The 23730-nt window shown below is 38.1% G+C and overlaps 1 protein-coding gene across 50 annotated transcripts in view; it reads left to right on the forward strand.

The window, feature by feature from the left end:
• CCDC158 (coiled-coil domain containing 158) overlaps nucleotides 1-23730 on the forward strand; it is an 83043-nt gene that overhangs the window by 12451 nt on the left and 46862 nt on the right. For 27 of the 50 annotated variants that reach the window (XR_015165274.1, XR_015165275.1, XR_015165276.1 and 24 more), the window contains 9 exons: nucleotides 2857-3000; nucleotides 6759-6976; nucleotides 11290-11399; nucleotides 11513-11840; nucleotides 12197-12273; nucleotides 13202-13312; nucleotides 14380-14494; nucleotides 21584-21703; nucleotides 22601-22798. Coding sequence is in view for 46 of the 50 variants with exons in the window: in XM_086405228.1 (XP_086261354.1) it covers nucleotides 2931-3000; nucleotides 6759-6976; nucleotides 11290-11399; nucleotides 11513-11840; nucleotides 12197-12273; nucleotides 13202-13312; nucleotides 14380-14494; nucleotides 21584-21703; nucleotides 22601-22798 (1347 nt within the window). In the remaining 4 variants the exon portion in view is untranslated. Of the gene's footprint in view, nucleotides 1-2856; nucleotides 3001-6758; nucleotides 6977-11289; nucleotides 11400-11512; nucleotides 11841-12196; nucleotides 12274-13201; nucleotides 13313-14379; nucleotides 14495-18644; nucleotides 18706-21583; nucleotides 21704-22600; nucleotides 22799-23730 lie in introns of all 50 variants that reach the window. The other 23 variants (XM_086405259.1, XM_086405255.1, XM_086405269.1 and 20 more) reach the window with 3 other exon arrangements.

Raw genomic sequence — 23730 nt, forward strand, 5'->3', positions numbered from 1 at the left:
GAGTTGAATTTTTTTAAGAGCTAATTTGAAATTTCTTTGAATAGTCAAGTCCTTTCAGATTTACTGACATGACTGTTGTGTTGGCCTAAATTCTGTCTCATTGTTATTACATTATTATCTTGTGGTGTAATTACTGTGTGTGTTATATTATATTAATGTGTTTATTTGGTGTTTCTTCTTTTTTAAAAAAATTATTTTGGCATTTAAGGTTTTTATTTTTATTCCAGTTGTTACCTTTGCATTAATGCTTTCTATACTACACCCATAACCCCTCCAACTTTTTTTCTTATTTAGCCTTTTGCTTTTTGTCAATTTTAAATGGTACCTTTTACAACCAGTGGCCCTCTATTTCCCTTTTATTCTCTCTTCCCATCTTTAGTTGTAGCTGTTCTCTATTGTCACACATATAATATTTATATATTATTTTTCTGTGCCATTACCCTTCTCATATTTTAGTCTCAACTCTACAATTGAATATTTAAAATGTTCACGTAAGTCTTTTTTTCAGTGTTCCCAGTCATCTTTTTTTTTTAAACATAATCCTCCCTTTTCCCAAGTTTTATTTTGAAAAATTTAAAACCTCTGGAAAAACTTTGGTTTTACACCAGCTGTTACCAGGTTGCCACATTTGCTGGTCATCTATTGGTTGGATGAAGCTTCACTCCCTCTGATAGATTCATCAGAAGGGGTACTTATGTACAGTGTTCTGGCACATTCAAAACTGCTTTTCCATGCTTTTGTATCTTTTGATCTTGGCTGGATATAATAGGCTTGGTTTGTACTTTCTTTTTCCTTATATTTCTTGAAAATGCTGCTCTTCTGTTGCCTTGCTTTGTATGTTGTTTTTGAATAATCTGATGCCATTCTAATCTTTTTGCCTTTATAAATTACTTCATTTTTTTTTTTGCCTGAAGGCCCTAAGGATTTTTTTCATAATCTTTAACATCTTAATGTTGTTTCGATAGGATGTATTTCAAAGTTAATCATTCTTGGCTGATTTTCCTTAGTCTCAAAAAATGTGTAGATTTGGATCTTCCTTTATTTCTAGGACGCTTCCTTGGATTATAGTTTTAAATAATAGTTCTATTTCATTTTTTGGACTTTTTTTCTTCAGGGACACCAATTATATTCAACCTCCTTTGCCTGTCGTCCATTTCTTTCACTTCCTCTCCAACCCTTTTTTCTTCTTTATCTCAGTTTTCATCCTCTTGGTTGTTCTCCTGATTTCCTTCAATGCCTTTATTAAGTTTACATCGCAGTTTATTCTCTGGTCTTTGTAATTTGGTCTTCATTTCTGATATAATTTTGTGTTTTTCTTCTCTCTCTTTCCTTACTTTAAGCAACTCTCATTTCGTTTCTTCCCGATGACTTGCTTGTTTTCTTTGTTTCTTGTCCACTTTTGTTCTTACATTTTACAATTCTTATTCAAGGGTGACTTTTCATTATTCCCAAATGCTTGTTTGAGAATATTTAGTTCAGCTTGGAGTGTTGTGTTACAGCTTTCTTTGAGTTCATGTTTGTTGTTGGGGAGGGTTTGGGGGACTTTTCATGAGCAGAAAAGATTTTATACACATTTTATGATATTTTGTGGAAGTTTTGTATGGATGTGATCTATTTTTAACTATTTTCTGTTTATTTAGTGGACAGGACTATTGGTCTGAGAGAGCTGTCTTCCAGGCATTCTCTTTTATGGATGGTGGGGGAATATTAGGTGGGAGGGGTAGAAGGAGCACTGGCATATCTTGCTTCTTTTTGCTTCTGCTGGTTCCTAAAATTTCCCCTCTCATTTCCTTCTTCCCTTTACTGCCACATCTCCAGGGGAGACCATGTCTCCCCCGGAAACACTCTTCTCTGAGGCTGACACTCCTAGCGCCTGCCCACTTTCAAGCCCTAACTGCACAGCCAGAGACTATCACGTTCCAGCCTGTGCTTAGTAACCTGGCTCTTTTTGTTCACTTTCTGCGGGCCATTCTGTGCTTCCTCTCGGCCCTCTGCTCCTTTTCAGTCTCTTTAGCCTCTCCTTTCCCACTGTCCACACCCAGAGGCCTGTAGTGCTGGTTGGTAGAGTATGGGAGCACTTTTGGAAAAAAATTTCCCTCTGCTAACAGATAATTTGAAATCTGTGGCATTCTCTGTCTTCTGGGAATGCTAAAGGCTTGGAGCCCATGTGCTTTTATTTGTTTTTTTGTTGTTGTTGTTGATTTTATGGATATTCAGAGGATAAGGAGAAGATTTGGAATCAGGCCTCTACCAGTGTTCTTCAAACCCCAAAGCCCCCTCTTGGCCTAATTAAAATTATGAGCACTGTTTGATATCCAAGAAGTTTTTACCATTTATTGTGCTCACTCAGTTGTGTCCAGCTGTTTGTGACCCCATGGACTGTAGCCCAGCAGGCTCCTCTGTCTGTGATTTTCGAGGAAAGAATACTTGAATGGGTTGCCATGCCCTCCTCCATTACCTTTTATTAATGATTTCAAATTTGAATTTTCTTCATAATTTGTGACTTTTTACTGAGGAAGTGCCTTTTTTCATTATTTGATAATGTAACTTATGAGAGAGATATAAGAAGAGAAAAAACTCTACCTCAGATCAGAGTGCTAATAATTGTAGTAATTAAAAGTGTTTCTTATTTTCGGGTTGTCTTTAATAAACCACGTGGCCATTAAAATCAACAAGTTTTACAATAAGATTCTGTTCACTTACTAATTTTATGTAATAATAAAATATTTCTGTGTAAATATTTTCCTGGTGAAAACCTGTTATTAAATTTCAAATGTGAATATAGTCATTTCCTCCTCTGTGAACTTTTTTCACATTTTACCGTATTAATAAAGACTAAATCCCTGTCTTTTATAGATAAGAACTAAAAGAACTAAATAGGGAAGCATTCATATTTCAAGATCTCTAAGAAGAGGTAGCAAATATTTAATATGGAACAAAAACCTTGTGAACCCAAAAATGAACATCTTTTGCCAAGCAGTGGCATCCCATCCAATGCAGGTATGTGTTTTTTATAAAACGAAAATGGGAGAAAATTAGAACTAAGCAGCCTTCATAATATTCATTCAAGCCACTGTGTTTTAGTATGTTTTGGTTTAACTGTGCAGGTCACAGACCTTGTTCATGAATGATAACCAGATTATTTATAATTCTGCTTTATAAGGAAGAAGTTGTTTAATCTTTTAAAAATAGCATGTCTATTTTTTAGCATGTGTTTACATTATTTTCTGGTTTGAAGACTGTTTCCATGTTGAGGCACTTCCACACATGCCGTTTCTCTAAATGCCTTCTCTTCCTTGGTCAGCCCCAGGCCCCAGTTCTGCATCATTTTGACTTCTTTTCCCTTACACCTCTCCCCGCCACATCCAATCAAGTACGACGTCCTGCTTTCTCTAGTCTCAGAAATGTCTCTTGAATGCATTTTACCTCTCCATTCCCATGGCTACTGTTCAGGCTTCCCATTGACTCTGATGAAAATTATGTCAGCAGATAGCAGACAGAAGACAGAAACAGGTGGAATAAATAGGTGGCACTTAATACAGAAAATTTATAACACAGGTGTTGAAAGAGCCAAAAAGGTTCACAGGAGATGAGAGAACGCAGAGATCAACCACAGCAGGAAGCTGCTACCAGCCTCTGGGCCAAAAGGACCCTGAGAATAGGAACTGTCATAAGGTGTGGGTGGAAACAGGAGCTGGAACCACGGACTGGGTTGCCTGCTGGAGACGGACCCACCACTCACTGCCAGAAGCCCGTCTGAGGCAGGAGAGAGGAGAGTCCCTCAGCTTCTGTGAACATTGTGAACCTACCAGGAAATGTGCTGGGAATGGGGCATTGGAAGGATGGTCTCCACAGCATATGGCAGGGAAGGGACTCTGTGGCAGTCAGGCAGGTGACTGTACAACCCTGTCTGCTTTCCCTTCATGTCTCTCTCGTCTGAAAGAATGCAGCCAGAGTTCATTCTGAATTACAGGTCTGTTTTTCCACTGGTCTGCTTACAGACTTATCTTCACATGCTTATTGTGTAAAAGTTTCTGCTCCTTAGGATGCTCATGCCATTGGCACCTCCATCTTACTAGATCCATCCACCCTGCTCATTCCCCTTGCTCACCTTCCCACCCACATGATACCCCTCAGCCAGTGGGGGCATGGGCTTTTAGCTCATGGACTGTCACTCCCGCCCCAGGCATACCATCATCCTGCAGTGTCATTGTCCTCATGGATGACCATCTAAGGTCTCAGACTCATGGCTTCTGTACTCTAGTTACTCAGTCATTTGATCTGTACAGCAAAAGGCAAAGGAGAAAAGGAAAGGTATACCCATTTGAGTGCTGAGTTCCAAAGAATTCCAGAGAGAGATAAGAAAGCCTTCTGCAGTGATCAGTGCAAAGAAATACAGGAAAACAATAGAATGGAAAAGACTAGAGATCTCTTCAAGAAAATTAGAGATACCAAGGGAACATTTCATGCAAAGATGGGCATGATAAAGGACAGAAGTGGTGTGGACCTAACAGAAGCAGAAGATATTAAGAAGAGTTGGCAAGAATACACAGAAGAACTATACAAAAAAAGATCTTAATGACCCAGATAATCACGATGGTGTGATCACTCACCTAGAGTCAGGCATCCTGGAATGCGAAGTCAAGTGGGCCTTAGGAAGCATCACTACGAACAAAGCTAGTGGAGGTGATGGAATTCAGTTGAGTTATTTCAGATCCTAAAAGATGATGCTGTAAAAGTGCTGTGCTCCTTATGTCAGCAAATTCAAAAACTCAGCAGTGGCCACAAACTGAAGAAGGTCACTTTTCATTCCAGTCCCAAAGAAAGGCAATGCCAAAGAATGTTCAAACTACCATACAATTGCGCTCATCTCACATGGTAGCAAAGCAATGCTCAAAATTCTCCAAGCCAGGCTTCAACAGTACAGGAACCAAGAACTTCCAGATGGTCAAACTGGATTTAGAAAAGGTAGAGGAACCAGAGATCAAATCAATAATAGAAAAAGCAAGAGAGTTTCAGAAAAACATCTATTTCTGCTTTATTGACTTACCAAAGCCATTGACTGTATGGATCACAGCAAACTGTGGAAAATTCTTAAAGAGATGGGAATACCAGACCACCTTACCTGCCTCCTGAGAAATCTGTATGCAGGTCAAGAAGCAGGAGTTAGAACCAGACATGGAACATCGGACTGGTTCCAAATTGGGGAAGGAGTATGTCAAGGCTGTATATTGTCACCTTGCTTATTTAGCTTATGTGCAGAGTACATCATGCAAAATGCCAGGCTGGATGAAGCACATGCTGGAATCAAGATTGCTGGGAGAAATATCAATAACCTCAGATATGCAGATGACACCACCCTCATGGCAGAAAGCAAAGAGGAACTAAAGAGCCTCTTGATGAAAGTGAAAGAGGAGAGTGAAAAGGCTGGCTTAAAACTCAACATTCAGAAAACGAAGATCATGGCATCTGGTCTCATCACTTCATGGCCAATAGATGGGGGAACAGTGGAAACAGATTTTATTTTGAGGGGCTCCAAAATCAAAAGCTATGACCAACCTAGACAGCATATTACAAAGCAGAGACATTACTTTGCCAACAAAGGTCTGTCTGGTCAAGGATGGTTTTTCCAGTGGTCCTGTATGGATGTGAGAGTTGGACCATAAAACTGAGCACCAAAGAATTGATGATTTTGAACTGTGGTATTGGAGAGGACTCTTGAGAGTCCCTTGGACTGCAAGGAGATGCACCCAGTCCATCCTAAAGGAAATCAATCCTGAATATTCATTGGAAGGACTGATGCTGAAGCTCTAATACTTCGGCCACCTGAATGGAAGAGCTGACTCTTGGAAAACACCCTGATGCTGGGAAAGATTGAAGGCAGGAGGCAAAGGGGACAACAGAGGATGAAATGGTTAGATGGTATTGTCGACTTGATGGACATGATTTTGAGCAAACTCTGGGAGTTGGTGATGGACAGGGAAGCCTGGTGTGCTGCAGTTCTTGTGGTCTCAAAGAGTTGGTCACGACTGAGCGACTGAACTGCTAACAGCTACTCACTTTCCTATCTTGGATCTTATTGCCAAAAACAGTTGGGCTTCTAGAATCCAGCCTGCTATCTTCTAGCACTCTCACTCTCTTATTCCTACAATACTTTTTTTTTTTCTGTCTGATAAAGGTAGTGGTTCTTAATTGGGACTCACACTGTACTTTTCCTGTTCCACCAGACCTGGAATCAGCCATTTGCTAAGGAGCCCTGGTTCCTTTTAGTAGGAAATAGTAATCACACACCAGGATCTCGTGTGCCTATTGCTACTGAAGTGACACTGTGTCTGGGAGTGTTCAGTGTCTTAAAATTGGGAATTAGATTTCTTTTTTTTAAGTTCATACTGAAAACTCAAATTCAGATACAGTACCATAGAGTTACTATACAAACAAACTAGTTACTATACATACTAGTTACTCATACATACTGAGTTACAATACAGGCTAGTTACTTCATAGTCATAGATGCTTCAAGGCTCATTCGATGCAAGTATCACTTGATCACTAGCAAGTAAAACTTGCCCCTCCTTCCTATCCTGCTCCTCTTTACCTTGTGCCCTTCTCTCTCAGAGCGACTATCACTTGTCTCTTTTCCCCATGAGACCTTGAGCTCCTGCAGGGTTCAGTAAGGGCATCACCTGGGATAATTGTTCACCACAAAATTATTTTATTATTCAGTTAATTAATTGGTTAATCAATTCTTTAATATTTAGGTTCTTCAAGTCCATTTTTTATGTCATCTATTCGTGGAACAATAATTGAAAACACATCTTCAACTGGGACTATAACACAAATTCCTTTTTTCCCTAAATATGAAGTGGAACTTGATTCTCATAGAAAAGTCATTCCTTACCCTGGAAAGGAACACATTGAGCGTGTTTTGGAAGAATATTCACATCAAGTCAAAGATTTGCAGAGAAGACTAAATGAAGTGAGTTGCAAATTGATTCTTTTGCTGTGCTCTTGGTGTAATCTTAGTGAAACTTGGATAGCTCAAAGTGTTATGCTTAATGACATTCAGCTATTATTACAATTAATAATTGGTTCAAGCCTGCTGTGCTGCTATCATGATAGCAGGTTTTTCTTTTCAAAGTGGTGGTAGGGGATGGGATTTTAGATGTGTGTGTATATGTGATAGCTAAATAGTGTTTAGAAATTAATGCATAAAACTTCAAGTGGACCTTATGTAGAATCAAGCTGAATTTATTCAGCTTTACAACTGCATGTTGGATCTGAGCAGTCTATAGCTTAGAGTCAAACTTACACAGACGCCTTTATAATCTAACTTTTCCCTGTGCATTTTAGCCTCTTCTGCTACCTGCTGCTTATATATATCCTCCATTCTAGCAGTATCAAGCCACCTGCTCTTCCCTAGATGTACCATACAATTCTAGACCCTCATGCTTTTGCCAGATCATTGCCCCTTCTCTACCTGTCTACCTGGCAGTTCTTACTCTCAGTCAAGACTCAGCTCAAGCGTTTTTCTCTGAAACCTTTCCTCTGGACACGGGTAGGCGTGATTTCCTCTGTACAGTTATTGCTCCTTGTGCACATGTCTGTTGTAGTATTTAGTGCTTTTTATTGTATTACCAGTGCATTGTTCTGTCTCATCAGACTGTGTAAACACTTAAGAATTCTACAAGTTTATTAAGTGCTGAAAAAGATGTATCACTGTGTTATGTACAGAGGATGCAAAGATGAATAAGATAGGACTCATAAGTTCATAGTCTCGAAGGGAGGTGGCATATAAACACTGACAATACTTTATGATAAGTACACTAATAGAGATGGATTGATGATAGATAGATGGGTGAGGCACAGAAATACCAATGAGGAATAGAAACAATGCCTTAATTAATTTTCCACATCTGTCCTCTGGCAGACTATGTGACACTTGACTGGCTCCCAATAAATTATTAATAGTTATATCAGTAAGTAAATAACAGGGTTATTTGGAGCCATAATATTTATCACAAACCTCCCATGTAACAGATATTATACTAGGTATTGGACATATAAAGACGGAAAAGATGTCTCCTTTTTATGTGCATGTTTACAGTCTCATGGCTGAGGTATTTAACGTAGAAAGTGATAGTGACAGGATATGCTTCAGTGGGGTAAGCACTGATGCTAAATCTAATCAATGCTTTATCTTACTTGCCTCTTCCACAACATTTGACACATATGACAGTTGTTTTCATCTTGAAGCACTCTTTTCTCTCAGGTCTCTTGGAAGCACACTCTCCTAACTTTCCTCCAGCTCATTCTTTTTCAGTTTTCTTCTTCCAACAAAACCCTCCATAGACTGTAATAGTGATTTCCGTGGCTTCTGTTGCCGTGTAGACGTCAGTGCCTGTTCAGTTTACACACCTGGTCAGACCTCTTAACTGGTCTCCACACCCAGTTAGTGCACCTGTGTTCCTCCTGGACGTTTCTGCTTGAAAGGTTTCTCAGGCTCCATAAACTCACCATTTCCAATTACACACCTGATTTTCCCCAAGCCTTTCTTCTAGCTTTGTGTGGCGCTACATTTATACAGTTGCGGAGGGCAAAAACCTGATTCATTCTTGATACCTCTGCATTTTCCCTGACATGCACTTTGCTGCCAAGTCTGTCCAGTGCACCTCATATATTTCTCAAATATGGTTTCATTTGCACTGTTACATTCCAAAGTTCAGACTATAGCCATCACCTGGACTATTAGAGAAAAAGATAGAGGGTCCCCCCTTATAGTGGCTATATAAACACTGTGAACTGCAGAATCAGGTAGTCACCTTTTCTGTTTCCTTTGCTGTGTAGTTTTTGTTTTTCCTGTGGTTCCCAATTGCCTTTCTTATTCCTTTATACTATTTACCTTTATCATATCCTTATTAAAAAATTATCATATAGGTTTTCTATCATACCTTCCTTTAACCCAGGACTCTTTAGTTCTTTTGTCTAGTCTAGATGAGTTTTTTCTTAGGTCTGTTGTATAACTAAAAAAAGTTTAAAAAAATATATTTTCTTGAGATTATTATCACTACTTTCCTGGTTGGAGCCATGATTTCCAGGATTTATTATTTTCCTTTTTCTTCTTTCTTGATTTATTTCTTCATTTAGTCAGAACACATCTTTAGAAACTTTAAGAAAAAGTATATGGGACATACATTGTGTGAATTTTTTTCATCCTGAAAATGACTTAAGCTGGATAAAGTTGAAAGTTATTTTCTTTCAATCCTTTGAAAATATTGTGTGCTCTTGCAGAGACTGAGAAGATGTCTGTCTGATTCTTGTTCCTTTGTAGATGATATTTTTTTACTTAGTTGAGGTTCATCTTTGGAAACTTTAGGGTCTTTATCTCTGAAATTCCACTATAATGTACATAGGTGTAGATTTTCGTTTTTTTCATTCACTGTGCTAGCCCAAAAAGGGACTCAGTGGACCCTTTTGATCTATAGATTTGTGCCTTTCAGTTCAGTTCAGTCGCTCAGTCATGTCCAACTCTTTGCAGCCCTATGGACTGCAGCACACCAGGCTTCCCAGTCCATCACCAACTCCTGGAGCTTGCTCAAAATCATGTCCATCAGGTTGGTGATGCCATCCAACCATCTCATCCTCTGTCATCCCCTTCTCTTCCTGCCTTCAGTTCTTCCCAGCATCAGGGTCTTGCCCAAGAGTCAGTTCTTTGTATCAGGTGGCCAAAGTATTGGAGTTGCAGCTTCACCATCAATCCTTCCAATGAATATTGAGGACTGATTTCCTTTAGGATGGACTGGTTTGATCTCCTTGCAGTCCAAGGGACTCTTGAGAGTCTCCTCCAACACCACAGTTCAAAAGCATCAGTTCTTCGGTGCTCAGCTTTCTTTATAGTCCAACTCTCACATCCATACATGACTACTGGAAAAACTGGAAAAACCATAGCTTTGACTAGACAGACCTTTGTTGGCAGACGTCTCTGCTTTTTAATATGCTGTCTAGGTTGGTCATAGCTTTTCTTCCAAGAATCAGGCATCTTTTAATTTCATGGCTCTGAAGAATTAAATTTTTTTTTTCCTTTGACAGTTTCTCTGTTTTCTCAGTTCTCTCTTTTGGAAGCTCCTGTTGTCTAGGTTGAACCTCTAAATCTCTTATTTTTTCTTTCAAAAATTTTATCTACTTTTTCTACTTAAAGGGGCATTTCTTGACTTCCAACATTTCTATTGCAACTTTTTAGTTTTCAGTCGTATTTTTAATTTCCAGGAACCCTTTCTTCTCTGATCGTAGTCCTATTCTTACTTTATAGCAAAAATGTCTTTCAAATTTCTCTCTAATACAAGTTTTTGGAAATGTTCTTCCCCTGTTGCATTATCACTTTTTGTTTCTTTGAATCTTTTTTTCTGGGTATTTTCTCATTTGTTTCATCTTGGTCTCTTTTTTATTTTGTAATCTTCCTTCAAGTGTTCAGTGGTTTTTGGCTTTTTGTTCATACTCAAGAATGGACAGTAGGGGGAAAAAAAACCTGCTGGCAATCTGTCTATGGGAAGAACTTGATGGCTTTATTTTGGGATAATTAGATGGGGTGTCAACTGTTACTCTGGGAGACCTCTCAGTGCCTGATTTTAGAGATCTTTGTGAATTTCTTTGTAGTAGAACACCTTGATTTTTGAAGGTACTTATCTGCTGCCAAGTTTTTTAGGTCAGTTTGAGGTGGGGGTTGACTTTTCTGTATACACAATTTCAACCACTTCTATCCTCAGGAATAGAGTTTATTCCTGTCTCTTTCTTGAGCTATAAGTCAGATTTGTTCTAGAAATGATGTTTTGGTTATAAAGTAAGTGGATTGAAAGGGGTATTCCAAAAATCTATGTTAGAAATGATTAATTAGGCCCCAGACAGTGGTGAAGGGGGAACGAAGTACACATAAGAACAAACAATTGAGGGACTTCCTGGTGATCCAGTGGTTAGGAATCTGCCTTTCAGTGCAGAGCACATGGGTTTGATCCTTGGTCAGAGAACTAAGATCCCACGTGTTACGGGGCAACTAAGCTGGCAAGCTGCAACTACTGAGGCCTCTGCTCTGGAGAGAAATTCACACACCACAGTGAAGAGCCCACGCGCCACAACTAAGGCTCAATGCAGCCAAATAAATATTAATAATTTGTTTAAAAAGACACAGAATTTTTTTTTAAAAAGTAAATGATTGGTATATAGATTTTTGGAAATTACTAGCTATAAGGAAATAGGTTCCTCTGATGAAGACTAATTTGCAGGACACTTTTTTTCCAGAGCAATGAATTGCATGAGAAACAAAAGTTTTACTTAAGACAATCAGTCATTGATTTGCAAACAAAACTTCAAGAGATGCAGATGGAGAGAGATGCCATGGCTGACATCAGGTTGGGCTTCTTTACCTGAAATTATTTTAAAATTTTACTTTTTCTAGAGTAAAATCACTTGTGTGAATCTGAGTTTTATCAATATTATTTCTTTTCTTTCATTTATTTCATAGACGAAGGGAGAGTCAGTCCCAGGAGGATTTACGAAATCAGCTTCAAAATACAGTTCATGAACTTGAAGCTGCCAAATGCCTTAAGGACGATATGCTGAAAGATAGCAGCACACAGATAGAGCAGCTAAGAAAGATGATGCTTAGTCATGAGGGAGTGCTTCAAGAAATCCGATCAGTCCTAGTTGACTTTGAAGAAGCCTCAGGCAAAAAAGTATTTGAACATGACAGCATGTCTACCATCCACTCCCGAAACATGGCCTCAGCTATTAGTAAAGTCCTAAGAGAATTAGACACAGAGATTTCTTATCTTAAAGGGAGGATATTTCCAGTAAGTGGTGAGAACACTATGTCAATTTTATATTAAAATTCATTAAGACAATAGTATAAGGCATATAATTTTCTTAAACTCTTCAAAGTAAGCCAAGTTCTCATTTTTGTTCTCTAAAATAGTGGAAGTTACTTCCAGAGTGGTCTTTCCTAATAAAGGGAGCTAAACTTGTCTCATGAGTTTCATGAGTATAACCACTGTAAAAGATTTAATAAAATACAGTGATAGAATGTATCTGATTTTAGTATTCCTTCTATTTGTGTCTTTCTAAAGCATTCCTTTAGTTAGAAAATCTCTAAATTTTCCAGGCTTTAGATTTACCAGTTCGTTAATCAATATTTCTTTTTTATAACCAGGTAGAGGATCAGCTTGAAGCACTGAAATCTGAATCACAAAACAAAATGGAACTACTTCTTCAACAACATCAAGATCGGTAGGTTTCTGGCTGAGGTATAGAAGATCATAGTGAAACTATAGCACAAGTCTACGATCTCTCATCAGCAATTCCAATATCTAAAAAGCTCTAAAACACAGATTTTTTTTTCCCCATAGATTTGTAGGAAACTCATGTTAATGAAAAATTTATTCTGACACTTGAAAAGTAGGGAAGATGTCATTCAAGACTGTTGCAAAAGGTGTTTGAATTAGTGATGAGGCTCAACTCCCAGTCCAACATGGGCAAATGGGGATTCATAGCCAAGAAGCAGGGTGAGGGGGTCATTGGGTGGAAAATTACTTGGAGGAGGCATGGGGTGTGAGGTTCTCACTAAACTGACTTAGCAAAGTTCTTACTAAGCCTAGGCTTCTAAGTGCCAAGAGGCATCTGACTACAATTTGGTCAAGGTTAGATACTATGTCAGTTTTGTTGGCAAAACCTAATCTGAGCTAATGTTAAGCTTTTTATAGTCTTCATGATTTACTGTGAATATTTAAAAACCTACCATTGCATTAGTGATGTCTGGCTTCTGAGACACTTCCATAGATCTCTCTTGGGAAGTCACATGATACTTAATACTATTCTTTATTACCATCATAATATTTTTTAAAAATTCTGAATTCCAAAGCCTGACTGGCTCCCAAAGGATTTGGATAAAGGATTCTGTATCCAGCTTAAATACTTGTCATCAGTTCAGTTCAGTTGCTCAGTCGTGTCCGACTCCTTGCAACACCATGGACTGCAGCACGCGAGGCCTCCCTGTCCATCACCAACTCCCAGAGCTAGATACTTGTCATAAAAAGAATAATATAGACAAAGCTAAAACAAAATACCAAATATGAGTGTTGAAAATCATTAATTTTTAGAATAATTCATTATTAGGCAAAATCTGTATCAAATAACTATCACCACATTCTTTCTATAGGATTGAACAGTTAATAAGTGAACATGAAGCTGAAATAACAGGACTCACCGAGAAAGCTAGCAGTGCTCGGAGCCAAGCCAACAGTATCCAGAGTCAATTGGAAATCATTCAGTATGTGTGTCCTGGTGGTTTGAAGTTGATAGCTATTTATCTTCATTTTATTTTTTGATTTTTGTTCTAAGATCTTTTTTTAAAATGCTTAATAGTTGATTCTACAAGAAAGTGAAACTTTTGTAACATTCAAGTAAATGGAAAAGATTATTTAACATATGGATAATACTTTATAACCATATCAGAAGTATTATGGCAAGTATTTGGGCCTCTTGGGGTTTGCATGTTTTAATTTTTGTCTACATTTCAACTGATTGGATAAAACAAACACACACTATATATCTCTGTGTGTGTGTGTGTGTGTGTGTGTAGATGGGCTTCCCAGGTGGCTCAATAGTAAAGAATCCACCTGCCAATGCAGGAGACACAGGAAACATGGGTTTGATCCCTGGGTCAGGAAGATCCACTGGGGGAGGAAATGGCAAGCCATTCCAGTATTCTTGCCTGGAAAATCCCATGGACAGAGGGTCCCAGAGGCTATAGTCTATGGGGTCACAAAGAGTCAGACATGACTGAGTGACTGAGCATGCACATGTGTATAAATATATATAAATTATACATATAAGTCAATGGGTTTCCAAGGAGTCAGACATGACTTAGTGACTAACAACATACAAATAATTTTATAATTTGCATTCCCATGTTGAAACTTTTTATATGGACATTTTCAGTCATACAGAGATAAAATTGTAAAATGAACTCCTGTGTATGCATCATCTATGTTTAACAGTTAACATTTTGAACTTAAGCCTTTAGTAACCAATTTGAAAGATAAAAGACTAGTGGCTATATTAAATAATTAGTGAAAGTACCTAAAAGCTAGAGCGCCCTTAGGTATCACACTTACTCTTAGTTTGCTAATTGCCCTTGTTGTTCAGTTGCCAAATCATGTCCAATTCTTTGTGACCCTGTGGACTGTTGCACACCAGGCCACCATCTCCCGGAGTTAACCCAAGTTCATGTCCACTGAATCAGTGATGCCATCCAACCATCTCATCCTCTGTCATGCTCTTTTCCTTCTGCCTTAGATCTTGTTTGCTCTTATTCCCTCTTTAAACCCTTCTTAGAGAGCAAGCAAGAAACCAAAACTCAATGTATATGCGCCAACTCAGTGACCTGGAATCTACTGTTTCTCAACTACGTTCTGAATTAAGGGAAGCCAAAAGGATGTATGAAGACAAGGTGAGTTTAAATTTTGCTGTTCTGCTTCCAGAGACTATTATACACAGAATCAATTAGATAGTTTTTAATGGTTTATTTGAAAATGAGGAATCAAAGCAACCATTTAAAATTAAAAGCAGTTTATAAGATGGATGCTAAATATCTACATGTTAAATTATAAACAGTGTTTGCCCAAATCAGTTCGTTCTTAGAAAAGTTTCCTGCATACTTCAAGCAAGTTTCTAAAAAATTAAAGGATAACATCATTTAAATTACTGCTACAGTGTTTAGCTTTTGCAAGTACTTGGCACCAGCTGATCTCCCCCTCCCACTGAATACTTTAGGCTATTTCTTTCCTTACGTCAATTCCCCCTTATTAATCATTGTAAAGCTTACAGACTGAATTCACTTCAAGATTACTCTGAATAAAAAATAATTAGCAAGCTAAATCTTTATCTCTTATCACACGGTTCCTATTAAAACTAGACATTAATTAATATTTACTACAGTATTCTGTTCTCTCAGTTTCCATAGCTAAAAAGAAACTATTTTCATTATCAACCAATCTTTTGGAGCTTAGGTTTTTGTTGATTTCAAGGACACAAAATAGTATCCTGTTTTGTGAATACCACCTTTCACCTCCAACATGCCCTAGTTTGGAAGATAAATCCTTTAGATAATCATCCTACCTATAAGAGAACCTCAGGTCTAACCCCTTATAGCCAATTTTTTTACTCCTTAGTTGATTGGGAAAAAATAAGAGTATAAGAAAGCTGACAGATTTTCTTTATAACATAATCCAGTTCTACAGGGTAATGGTACAAGGGGAAAAGCTCCTTATGGGAAGAGGCAGTTGAAAAATTGCAGCACTAATTCTTCCAGATATTTTCCTGCCTTTGGGCAACCCCTCCTTTCATTATCACTGTCACCCCTGTGCTGGTCACAGGAGGGGGCTCTTTCTCCTCGGTTCTCTAGTTCAAGACTTCAATTTTAGTTAGTTGTTGCAGAGCTAAAAGTAGGATAGAAAATTCAGACATGATCTTGCTATAAAGGTCTAAACAATAAAGAGTAACATGAAACTGTATAATCTCAGTTTTGAGATTTGGATCCTCTACAGGGGCTTTCAAACATTTTTGATCTCTACCCACACCAAGAAATCTAGTTTTCCATATGATCTAGGGCACGCAGATACAATCGAAGTACACTTCACAAAACAATACTTACGACACTGGCTTTTTTTCTTCTCTTCAGATACTGATTTGACGCCCACTAAAATTGATTTCACGTTTTCCTGGTGGGTTGCAGTGTGAACAGCACTGCTCTCGAAAACCTCTTCCTTAGCTCTTGGCCTTGATTCTTCTGGGGGGTCATTTCAACCACTGCCACCTAGAAGTAGCCTTCAGGAGCCTTAGACTTCTTAAAGGCTAAATCCAAGAAACAAAAGCCCAGACAGAAATATTTGTTCTTTCCTGCTTCTCTGAGGCCTGCCTTTTGTGTTCAAGTTCAGGATGGACTTTTCCCCTGAAGATGGAGAACAGGAACATCCACCCCATTCTGGGCAGATCAAGCCTATACAATGACTGATATTCATCATACTCAACCCATTCTGAAAAGATTTAATTTTCATTGTTTATTGACAAACCCTTTGAAAAGCCACAAAATACTAAATAGTAAGACTTGACTCACCTCTCTATCTTACATAATTTGAAATTAATATAGCTTTCCATTTGTAATGTTGCTTGGAAACAGCCTCTTCATAAGCTGTCACCCAATTGTTTGCTAATCTGCATGTTTCTGATGTGTAACACTGTGCTGATCAACCTAAGTTTGGGCATGGTAGGAGATTTTAACAAATACTGACATCTTAATGGTACAAAAATAGTTTTTGTTTTTATAAACACCTCTCTCTTTAGCATTGTAGAAGCATTAGCCCCAGATAAATGACTGAAACCTTTTATATGAGGGTTTTGAGGTCATATAGATGCAAACATAATACTAAAATCATTGTCTTACCTTGCTCTATTGTAAACAGTTGATCATGAAGAATTTTTACAGTCTTAAACAGTCAACATTATTGGAAAAAAGGGGGGCATATTAGTTTAATTAATTTTAATCCAGATCACTGAGACTTTTAGTAAAACGTATTAAGCCTAATCGAGTTGGCACCTAGGATCTCTATCAGATCAGATCAGATCAGATCAATCACTCAGTCGTGCCCGACTCTTTGCGACCCCATGAATCGCAGCACACCAGGCCTCCCTGTCCATCACCAATTCCCGGAGTTCACTCAGACTCACGTCCATCAAGTCAGTGATGCCATCCAGCCATCTCATCCTCTGTCGTCCCCTTCTCCTCCTGCCCCCAATCCCTCCCAGCATCAGAGTCTTTTCCAATGAGTCAACTCTTCGCATGAGGTGGCCAAAGTACTGGAGTTTCAGCTTTAGCATCATTCCTTCCAAAGAAATCCCAGGGCTGATCTCCTTCAGAATGGACTGGTTGGATCTCCTTGCAGTCCAAGGGACTCTCAAGAGTCTTCTCCAACACCACAGTTCAAAAGCGTCAATTCTTCGGTGCTCAGCCTTCTTCACAGTCCAACTCTCACATCCATACATGACCACAGGAAAAATCATAGCCTTGACTAGATGAACCTTTGTTAGCAAAGTAATGTCTCTGCTTTTGAATATGTTATTTAGGTTGGTCATAACTTTCCTTCCAAGGAGTAAGCGTCTTTTAATTTCATGGCTGCAGTCACCATCTGTAGTGATTTTGGAGCCCAGAAAAATAAAGTCTGACACTGTTTGCACTGTTTCCCCATCTATTTCCCATGAAGTGGTGGGACCGGATGCCGTGATCTTCATTTTCTAAATGTTGAACTTTAAGCCAACTTTTTCACTCTCCACTTTCACTTTCATCAAGAGGCTTTTGAGTTCCTCTTCACTTTCTGCCATAAGGGTGGTGTCATCTGCATATCTGAGGTTATTGATATTTCTCCCGGCAATCTTGATTCCAGCTTGTGCTTCTTCCAGTCCAGCGTTTCTCATGATGTACTCGGCATAGAAGTTAAATAAGCAGGGTGACAAAATACTCCTTTTCCTATTTGGAACCAGTCTGTTGTTCCATGTCCAGTTCTAACTGTTGCTTCCTGACCTTCATACAAATTTCTCAAGAGGCAGATCAGGTAGTCTGGTATTCCCATCTCCTTCAGAATTTTCCACAGTTTATTGTGACCCACATAGTCAAAGGCTTTGGCATAGTCAATAAAGCAGAAATAGATGTTTTTCTGGAACTCTCTTGCTTTTTCCATGATCCAGCGGATGTTGGCAATTTGATCTGTGGTTCCTCTGCCTTTTCTAAAACCAGCTTGAACATCAGGAAGTTCACGGTTCACATAATAGTAACTTGCTTTAGTCAAGGAACACTGAGAGATGATTATCCTGCCATGTAAATACAGATTTTAATGTACTCTGACCTGAAAAGCATTTAAAATACATGGTGTAAAAAAAAAATGCATGGTGTAACTAAGCAAAGAAGATCAGACACATTAATGAAAGTATTTTATTTTGTGTTCATGAAAATTTCTATTGTTATGAAATGTTTTTGTTGTGATAAATTGAATGTAGAATTAAAAAAAAAACACAGATTCCTTTGTTTAATTTCTTTTATTTTCATTTACCTTGACATTTAATAGGCTAAAGCCTATTAAAACCTTAAAATCTTAAATCAAATCTTAAAATTGTATTTTTCCACTGCTGCTGTACATTTAATATATACAATATATACTGCCCAAATAACAAGGAAAAAATACAGCTATGATTAAAAGCGAGATTTGTGGGAAGAGAGACTTATGATTTAAGAGTATATTGATATTATACATCAACATATTTTATGAGAGGCAGGCAGTGTTAGTATTTTCTCCTGAGGGTCAGATTCCTTCAGAAAAAATATTTATTATTTTTAAAAATTGATTACATCACAGGTCTGAACAACTTTCCCAACTAGAATGCATAAGTATAGAGAAAACTTGTTTAGCCAGACAAATGTCTCTTCAGATAAGCAAAAGTATTTTCATACTGATGAAAAGTGATATTTCAAAGAAGACTGTAGACATAGCTTTCAGACATACAAAAGTGTCTTACTGTAATATTTTTCTATTCTTCTCTTTCCATTTTAGGAGAACCTCCAGAATTCCCCTTTACGAATTTGGACCAGTAGAAGCTGTCACTATTGGCTCTGTAGATTTGGCTTTACTCTTAACTTTCGCTTTTTGATAACAAAAATATCTCACAGTCTTGATTCTGAGTTTACTTTTCCTACTTTGAAAGCATTTGGGGCTGAACTTCCTACTCAAAAAGTGAAGTTGTAGTAGCACTGGCTGGAGCTATACCCTGTGCAGGGAGATTCTATGCAAATCTCTGCATAGTTCTGCCAATGCACCTCTATGCTGACCAGCAGCATTCCTTAATATCCCAGAACTGTGTATTTTTGAGCACAGAAAACGAGATAACAATTTGGCACAATTGGTGATATCTAAAATCACTGTACGATTATAATGAGATCCCAGTACTTATTTGTCCGGTGATCCAAAACAAAAAGTAGATTCATAGATGGTGAAAGGGAAAACCAGTGCTGCTATTTAAAAAGAAACGAAAAAGAAAAGAACTAATACATCTCAGATGTCAGTATTTATCCTGAACATTTTAAAAGGCTTTTTCTTCATAGTGTTTTTTTACAGCTGTTTGTATCAGCTCAGCTGCTACTTCAATGGTTTTCCCTTTCACTCTCCATTTATCTTTTTGATTGATTGATTAATATAAATATTTTTACTTTTAAAAAGTGAAAGGTAAAAGCAGAGCTATAGCAGTTGAGTCAGTACTGACAACTACAAAACTAATGTTCCTGCGGGGTCTGGAGGAACATCTGATACTTAGATGGAAAGATACAAGTTGATTCTTTTTCTTTTTTCTTTTCAAAATTTGGTCTCGTAGAATTTAACATTAAATGATTATCCAGAATTTCTTAAAAAGTGAAAACAGACATAAAATAGCAAGTCTTAATTTAAGCTTTTAAACCACACAAATACTTTGCTCAAAGATAGAAATGGTTTTACACCAGACTAGGAGTCTAAAATGTTCGTTTTAGTCATATGAGTAACTTTTAAAATTGAAAGCATTCTTGTTAAATTTAGAGCTCAAATATGGTTCCTTTGAAAATACAGAATTTCAGCTTTATTAATACTGATCTTACGTGAAAAAATATTAGAAGCAGAATTGAAAGGAATTTGAAACATCATCTATAATACTTTTTTCAAATTATAGATGTATAATTTAGACTCAAATTACAGACTCAGAGAGCTTATGTGACAGAAGCTGGTTCAGAACCAGGCTGTTTGACTCTCAACCAGATCATATTGCCTTTCTGATCACATTTGTCTAACCATAGTAAAAGTTGATGTTTTTTTCCCTCAGTATTCTTAATGTCTGTACTAAGTGTGCTGAGTTAGTCTTTCCTGATAATAGTAGAGGTGAAGAGGTTGTTTCAGCTGATAGTACTCATTTGTCTTAGGAAGCTGCTTGTGTCCCTGAGGATGAATTGTTATAGGAGCACAAGAGTGAAAGCAATTTTTTATAGGATTGTTAGAATCTATGAGCTCATTTCTATCAGTTATCTAATGTTTTACCTAATTCCTGTGAAATACTTTTTTGTATAAAACATGGAATCAATTACAAAGTCAGTTTTGAAATATATCCAATGTAAATATTAACATTTATATTCACATTCCTGTAGGTTGTGATACTACTCTGTTGGTAAATGTGAAACTATTTGATAGTCCTGTATTAGTATGCTCTTAAGTCATGTATGTATGTATGTAAATAAAGACATATATATGTATACACACCCATCTATGTATTCATCCTTACCATTTATCAGAGATAGTTACATATACATGTTTATATGTAATATAATTAACATATATACACCGAATTAATAAATGAAGATCTTAAATGAACTTAGACCAACTTCAAATAGTGTCACGAAATGTTAGTCTTGCTCGTATGTTCTCTAAGAAGATTTAAGCACAGTTCCATCCAAACCAGTCAGTAAGTTTTATTCTCGACTGTATTTGGAAGCCTATTCAGTAGATGCGTTAGAAGTAAGGAATATGTAGCATTTATGCAGACATGAAAGATTTGTTATTATTGGAAATTGGTGGTGAAATGTTATTGTAGGTATCACATTAAAGATCAGGTATCACTATATAACACTCAGTAGCTTTTCATTACTTTAATATCTGGGTCTAAGTAGTGAGTTTATGTAGCTGTGCTCAAATATAAACTCAGAATCTCCATTGTCTAAGATCTTAACCTTGTAGCCTGAAGCCCCAGGTTAAGAGCTGTAGAGATGATGTTTACAGCGATGGCCCTTCTGGCATATGTCATAGAAATGCATGGTCACACAGATCTGACAGCTGCCTGTCTGTAAGAGAGAACTACATCTATACAGTTCTTTAAATTAGTATTCTTATCCCATTTGATAGTTAGAAAAAATGAGAATTGTATTATTTTATATATATATATATATATATATATATTTGTGTATCCTTCCAAAATAGGGTGACTAACAGTGACAATAACTATAAACTTGTTACCATTCATTGTTTTATAGTCAGTGCCTTTATTTTTGAAACTGATGTTCTGAAACAAAATAGCACTTCTAAGTATAATATAGTTAATTTGTGTGGGCTATGTAGAATATTCTTTATGCCACATAAAGCTTCCTTAAATACCAAATTATAGAACTCATTTTCACAGAAGATAGATTTTGAATAGTGTGATCATGAGAGTGACATATTACAGACAATGGCTAAATCTCACAGTACCAAGTATTTCATTTTGGTCAATTTGTCTGGCTGAATTCTACATAGATTTTAAGTTTAGAAAACTTTGCAAAATACATGACAATTTTGTCTACAAAATACATCACAAAATGAACTCTTATTTTTGCCCCTCAAATGATACCATTGCCTCAAATAATACTGTTTGTTTTCCAAAGACTATATTTATTTTATATTATTCATTGACGTAGTCAGATTGATTTGTGCTTTCCTTGTAGATAGAAGAGCTGGAGAAGCAGTTAGTTCTCGCAAACTCAGAGCTAACTGAAGCACGGACGGAACGTGATCAGTTCAGTCAGGAATCTGGAAATCTGGACGACCAACTTCAAAAGCTCTTGGTAAGAAGGTGCTCTGAAATATGAATGAGATTAATTCTGGGAAGTTTTACCACAGTATTTCACAAAACTAGTTTAAAATTCCAAATTTTACAACATGTCTGTACATTTACACACAACACAGCATCCTGGACACTATTCAAGTTTTACGTGTGAAATATAATATTGTATACTTTAAGCACAACTCTTAGGGCTTACAAGTTGGGTGAAGGTGATCTTTGAACAGCCATAGTCTTTCCGTTAGGTACTGTGTTCTGCTAAACTGAAGTAGGGTTGAGCGTTCATTTCAAAGCCAAACAACATTCAAAACACATACAAATCATGTGTAAAGAAAAGTTAAATGCAAATTTAGGTAAGAAAATTTTTGTAGGAAGAGGATTCCGACGGTAGTGAAGCAGCTTCTGCCCTCCATTAGGGGTACTACAGGCTGAGAAATTTAGGCAAGGCGATGTTGGTACCCCTTCCTGTGATATTTTTTAGGGTTCCTATAGAACAGGATTCTCTCCCCACCAAACCTTACCTCAGGCTACAAGGCCCTCAGCTGCCGGAGAGTCCTTCACAGGCTAACCGGGGCTTGATCAGCACACACTCAAGGGAGAGCTGACTCTAAAACTGCGGGATAATCCTCACTTCTCTCCCTCCTGTTGCATGTTTCCCAGCATCCTCATATCTAATCTGGGGTCTAGTCCATTGAGAGTTACTTGTAATGCTAGAAATTATAAGTAAACAAAATGTTAGTTTTCTACGAAATCATTGTTTTTTATCTAAAATAATTAAGAATCCAATTCCAAATCGAAGTCTTGTCAAATCACATAGAAACTCCAAAGATGATGTAAGGAGAAAAAGAGTTTGAAAACCAATGTGTAACACGAGGGGGAAGGCTGACGTCCCTTCTTGTAGGCCGACCTACATAAACGAGAGAAGGAGCTGAGTCTGGAGAAGGAGCAGAACAAGAGGCTGTGGGACCGGGACACGGGCAACAGCATCACCATCGACCACCTGCGGCGGGAACTGGACGACAGGAACATGGAGGTGCAGCGCCTGGAGGCCTTGCTCAAGGCCATGAAGAGCGAGTGTCAGGGCCAGATGGAGCGGCAGGTGAGGCCGGGCCTCCCCCGGGGAGAGCTGTGGGCTCTGAGAGCAAGATATGTAAACTGGGTGTTTATTTCTATGGTTCCGACCTCTTGTTAAATTTCAGATGTTAAACTTCATCTCGCTTTTGTCCATTGTTGAGTAATGAAACTCCCATCCAGTGGCCTTTTCATTTCACCTGGAAATTGGTAACCTAATAATTCCTAGTAATAGAAAAGCATCAGACCATAGGGAGATCTGAGCTTCATCTGAGATCTGTGGCTCAGATGTAAAAGAATCTGCCTGCAATGTGGGAGGCCTGGGTACGATCCCTGGATTGGGAAGATCCCCTGGAGGAGGGCATGGCAACCCACTCCAGTATTCTTGCCTGGAGAATCCCCACGGACAGTGGAGCCTGGTGGGCTACAGTTCATGGGGTTGCAAAGAGTCGGACACGACTGAGCAATTAAGCACATAGGGAGATCTGAGGAAAAGCAGTGTTGAAGGTTTCCAGTAGATTTTTTTGTTTCCCCTTCCCCAGAGAGGCTTTTCCCTCCTCACCTCCCAAGCTGATGAGGAATGATACATATGCACTCCAGTTCAGCACACCAGGAGTGACATGTGGAGTGCTGTGTGAGCGCCAGTGTACCTTCAAGACAGGAAGCACATAGTTCCAATGCCTGCCATAATTGCCATGGAGACACAAAAAGCGTCCCACAAAGAGCTTCCTCAAATGAAAAACCAAACCAAAGGGACCACCCTTGGCCGAGACCCAGGCAAAGCCATCTTCCTATTCTCTGGTCCAACCTGGGCAGGAGGAAAGCTGCAAGGAGCACGTGGAGGTCAGAATCTTGCGCTGTGCTGTGCTGAGTGGCTCAGTCGTGTCTGACTCTGCGACCCCATGGACTGTAGCCCACCAGGCTTCTCTGTCCATGGGATTCTCCAGGCAAGAATACTAG

The sequence above is a fragment of the Bos grunniens genome, chromosome 6 (assembly GCF_055505025.1).
Source record: "Bos grunniens cultivar Pamir isolate PY7600 chromosome 6, Bosgru_T2T1.0, whole genome shotgun sequence".
Taxonomy (NCBI): Eukaryota; Metazoa; Chordata; class Mammalia; order Artiodactyla; family Bovidae; genus Bos; species Bos grunniens.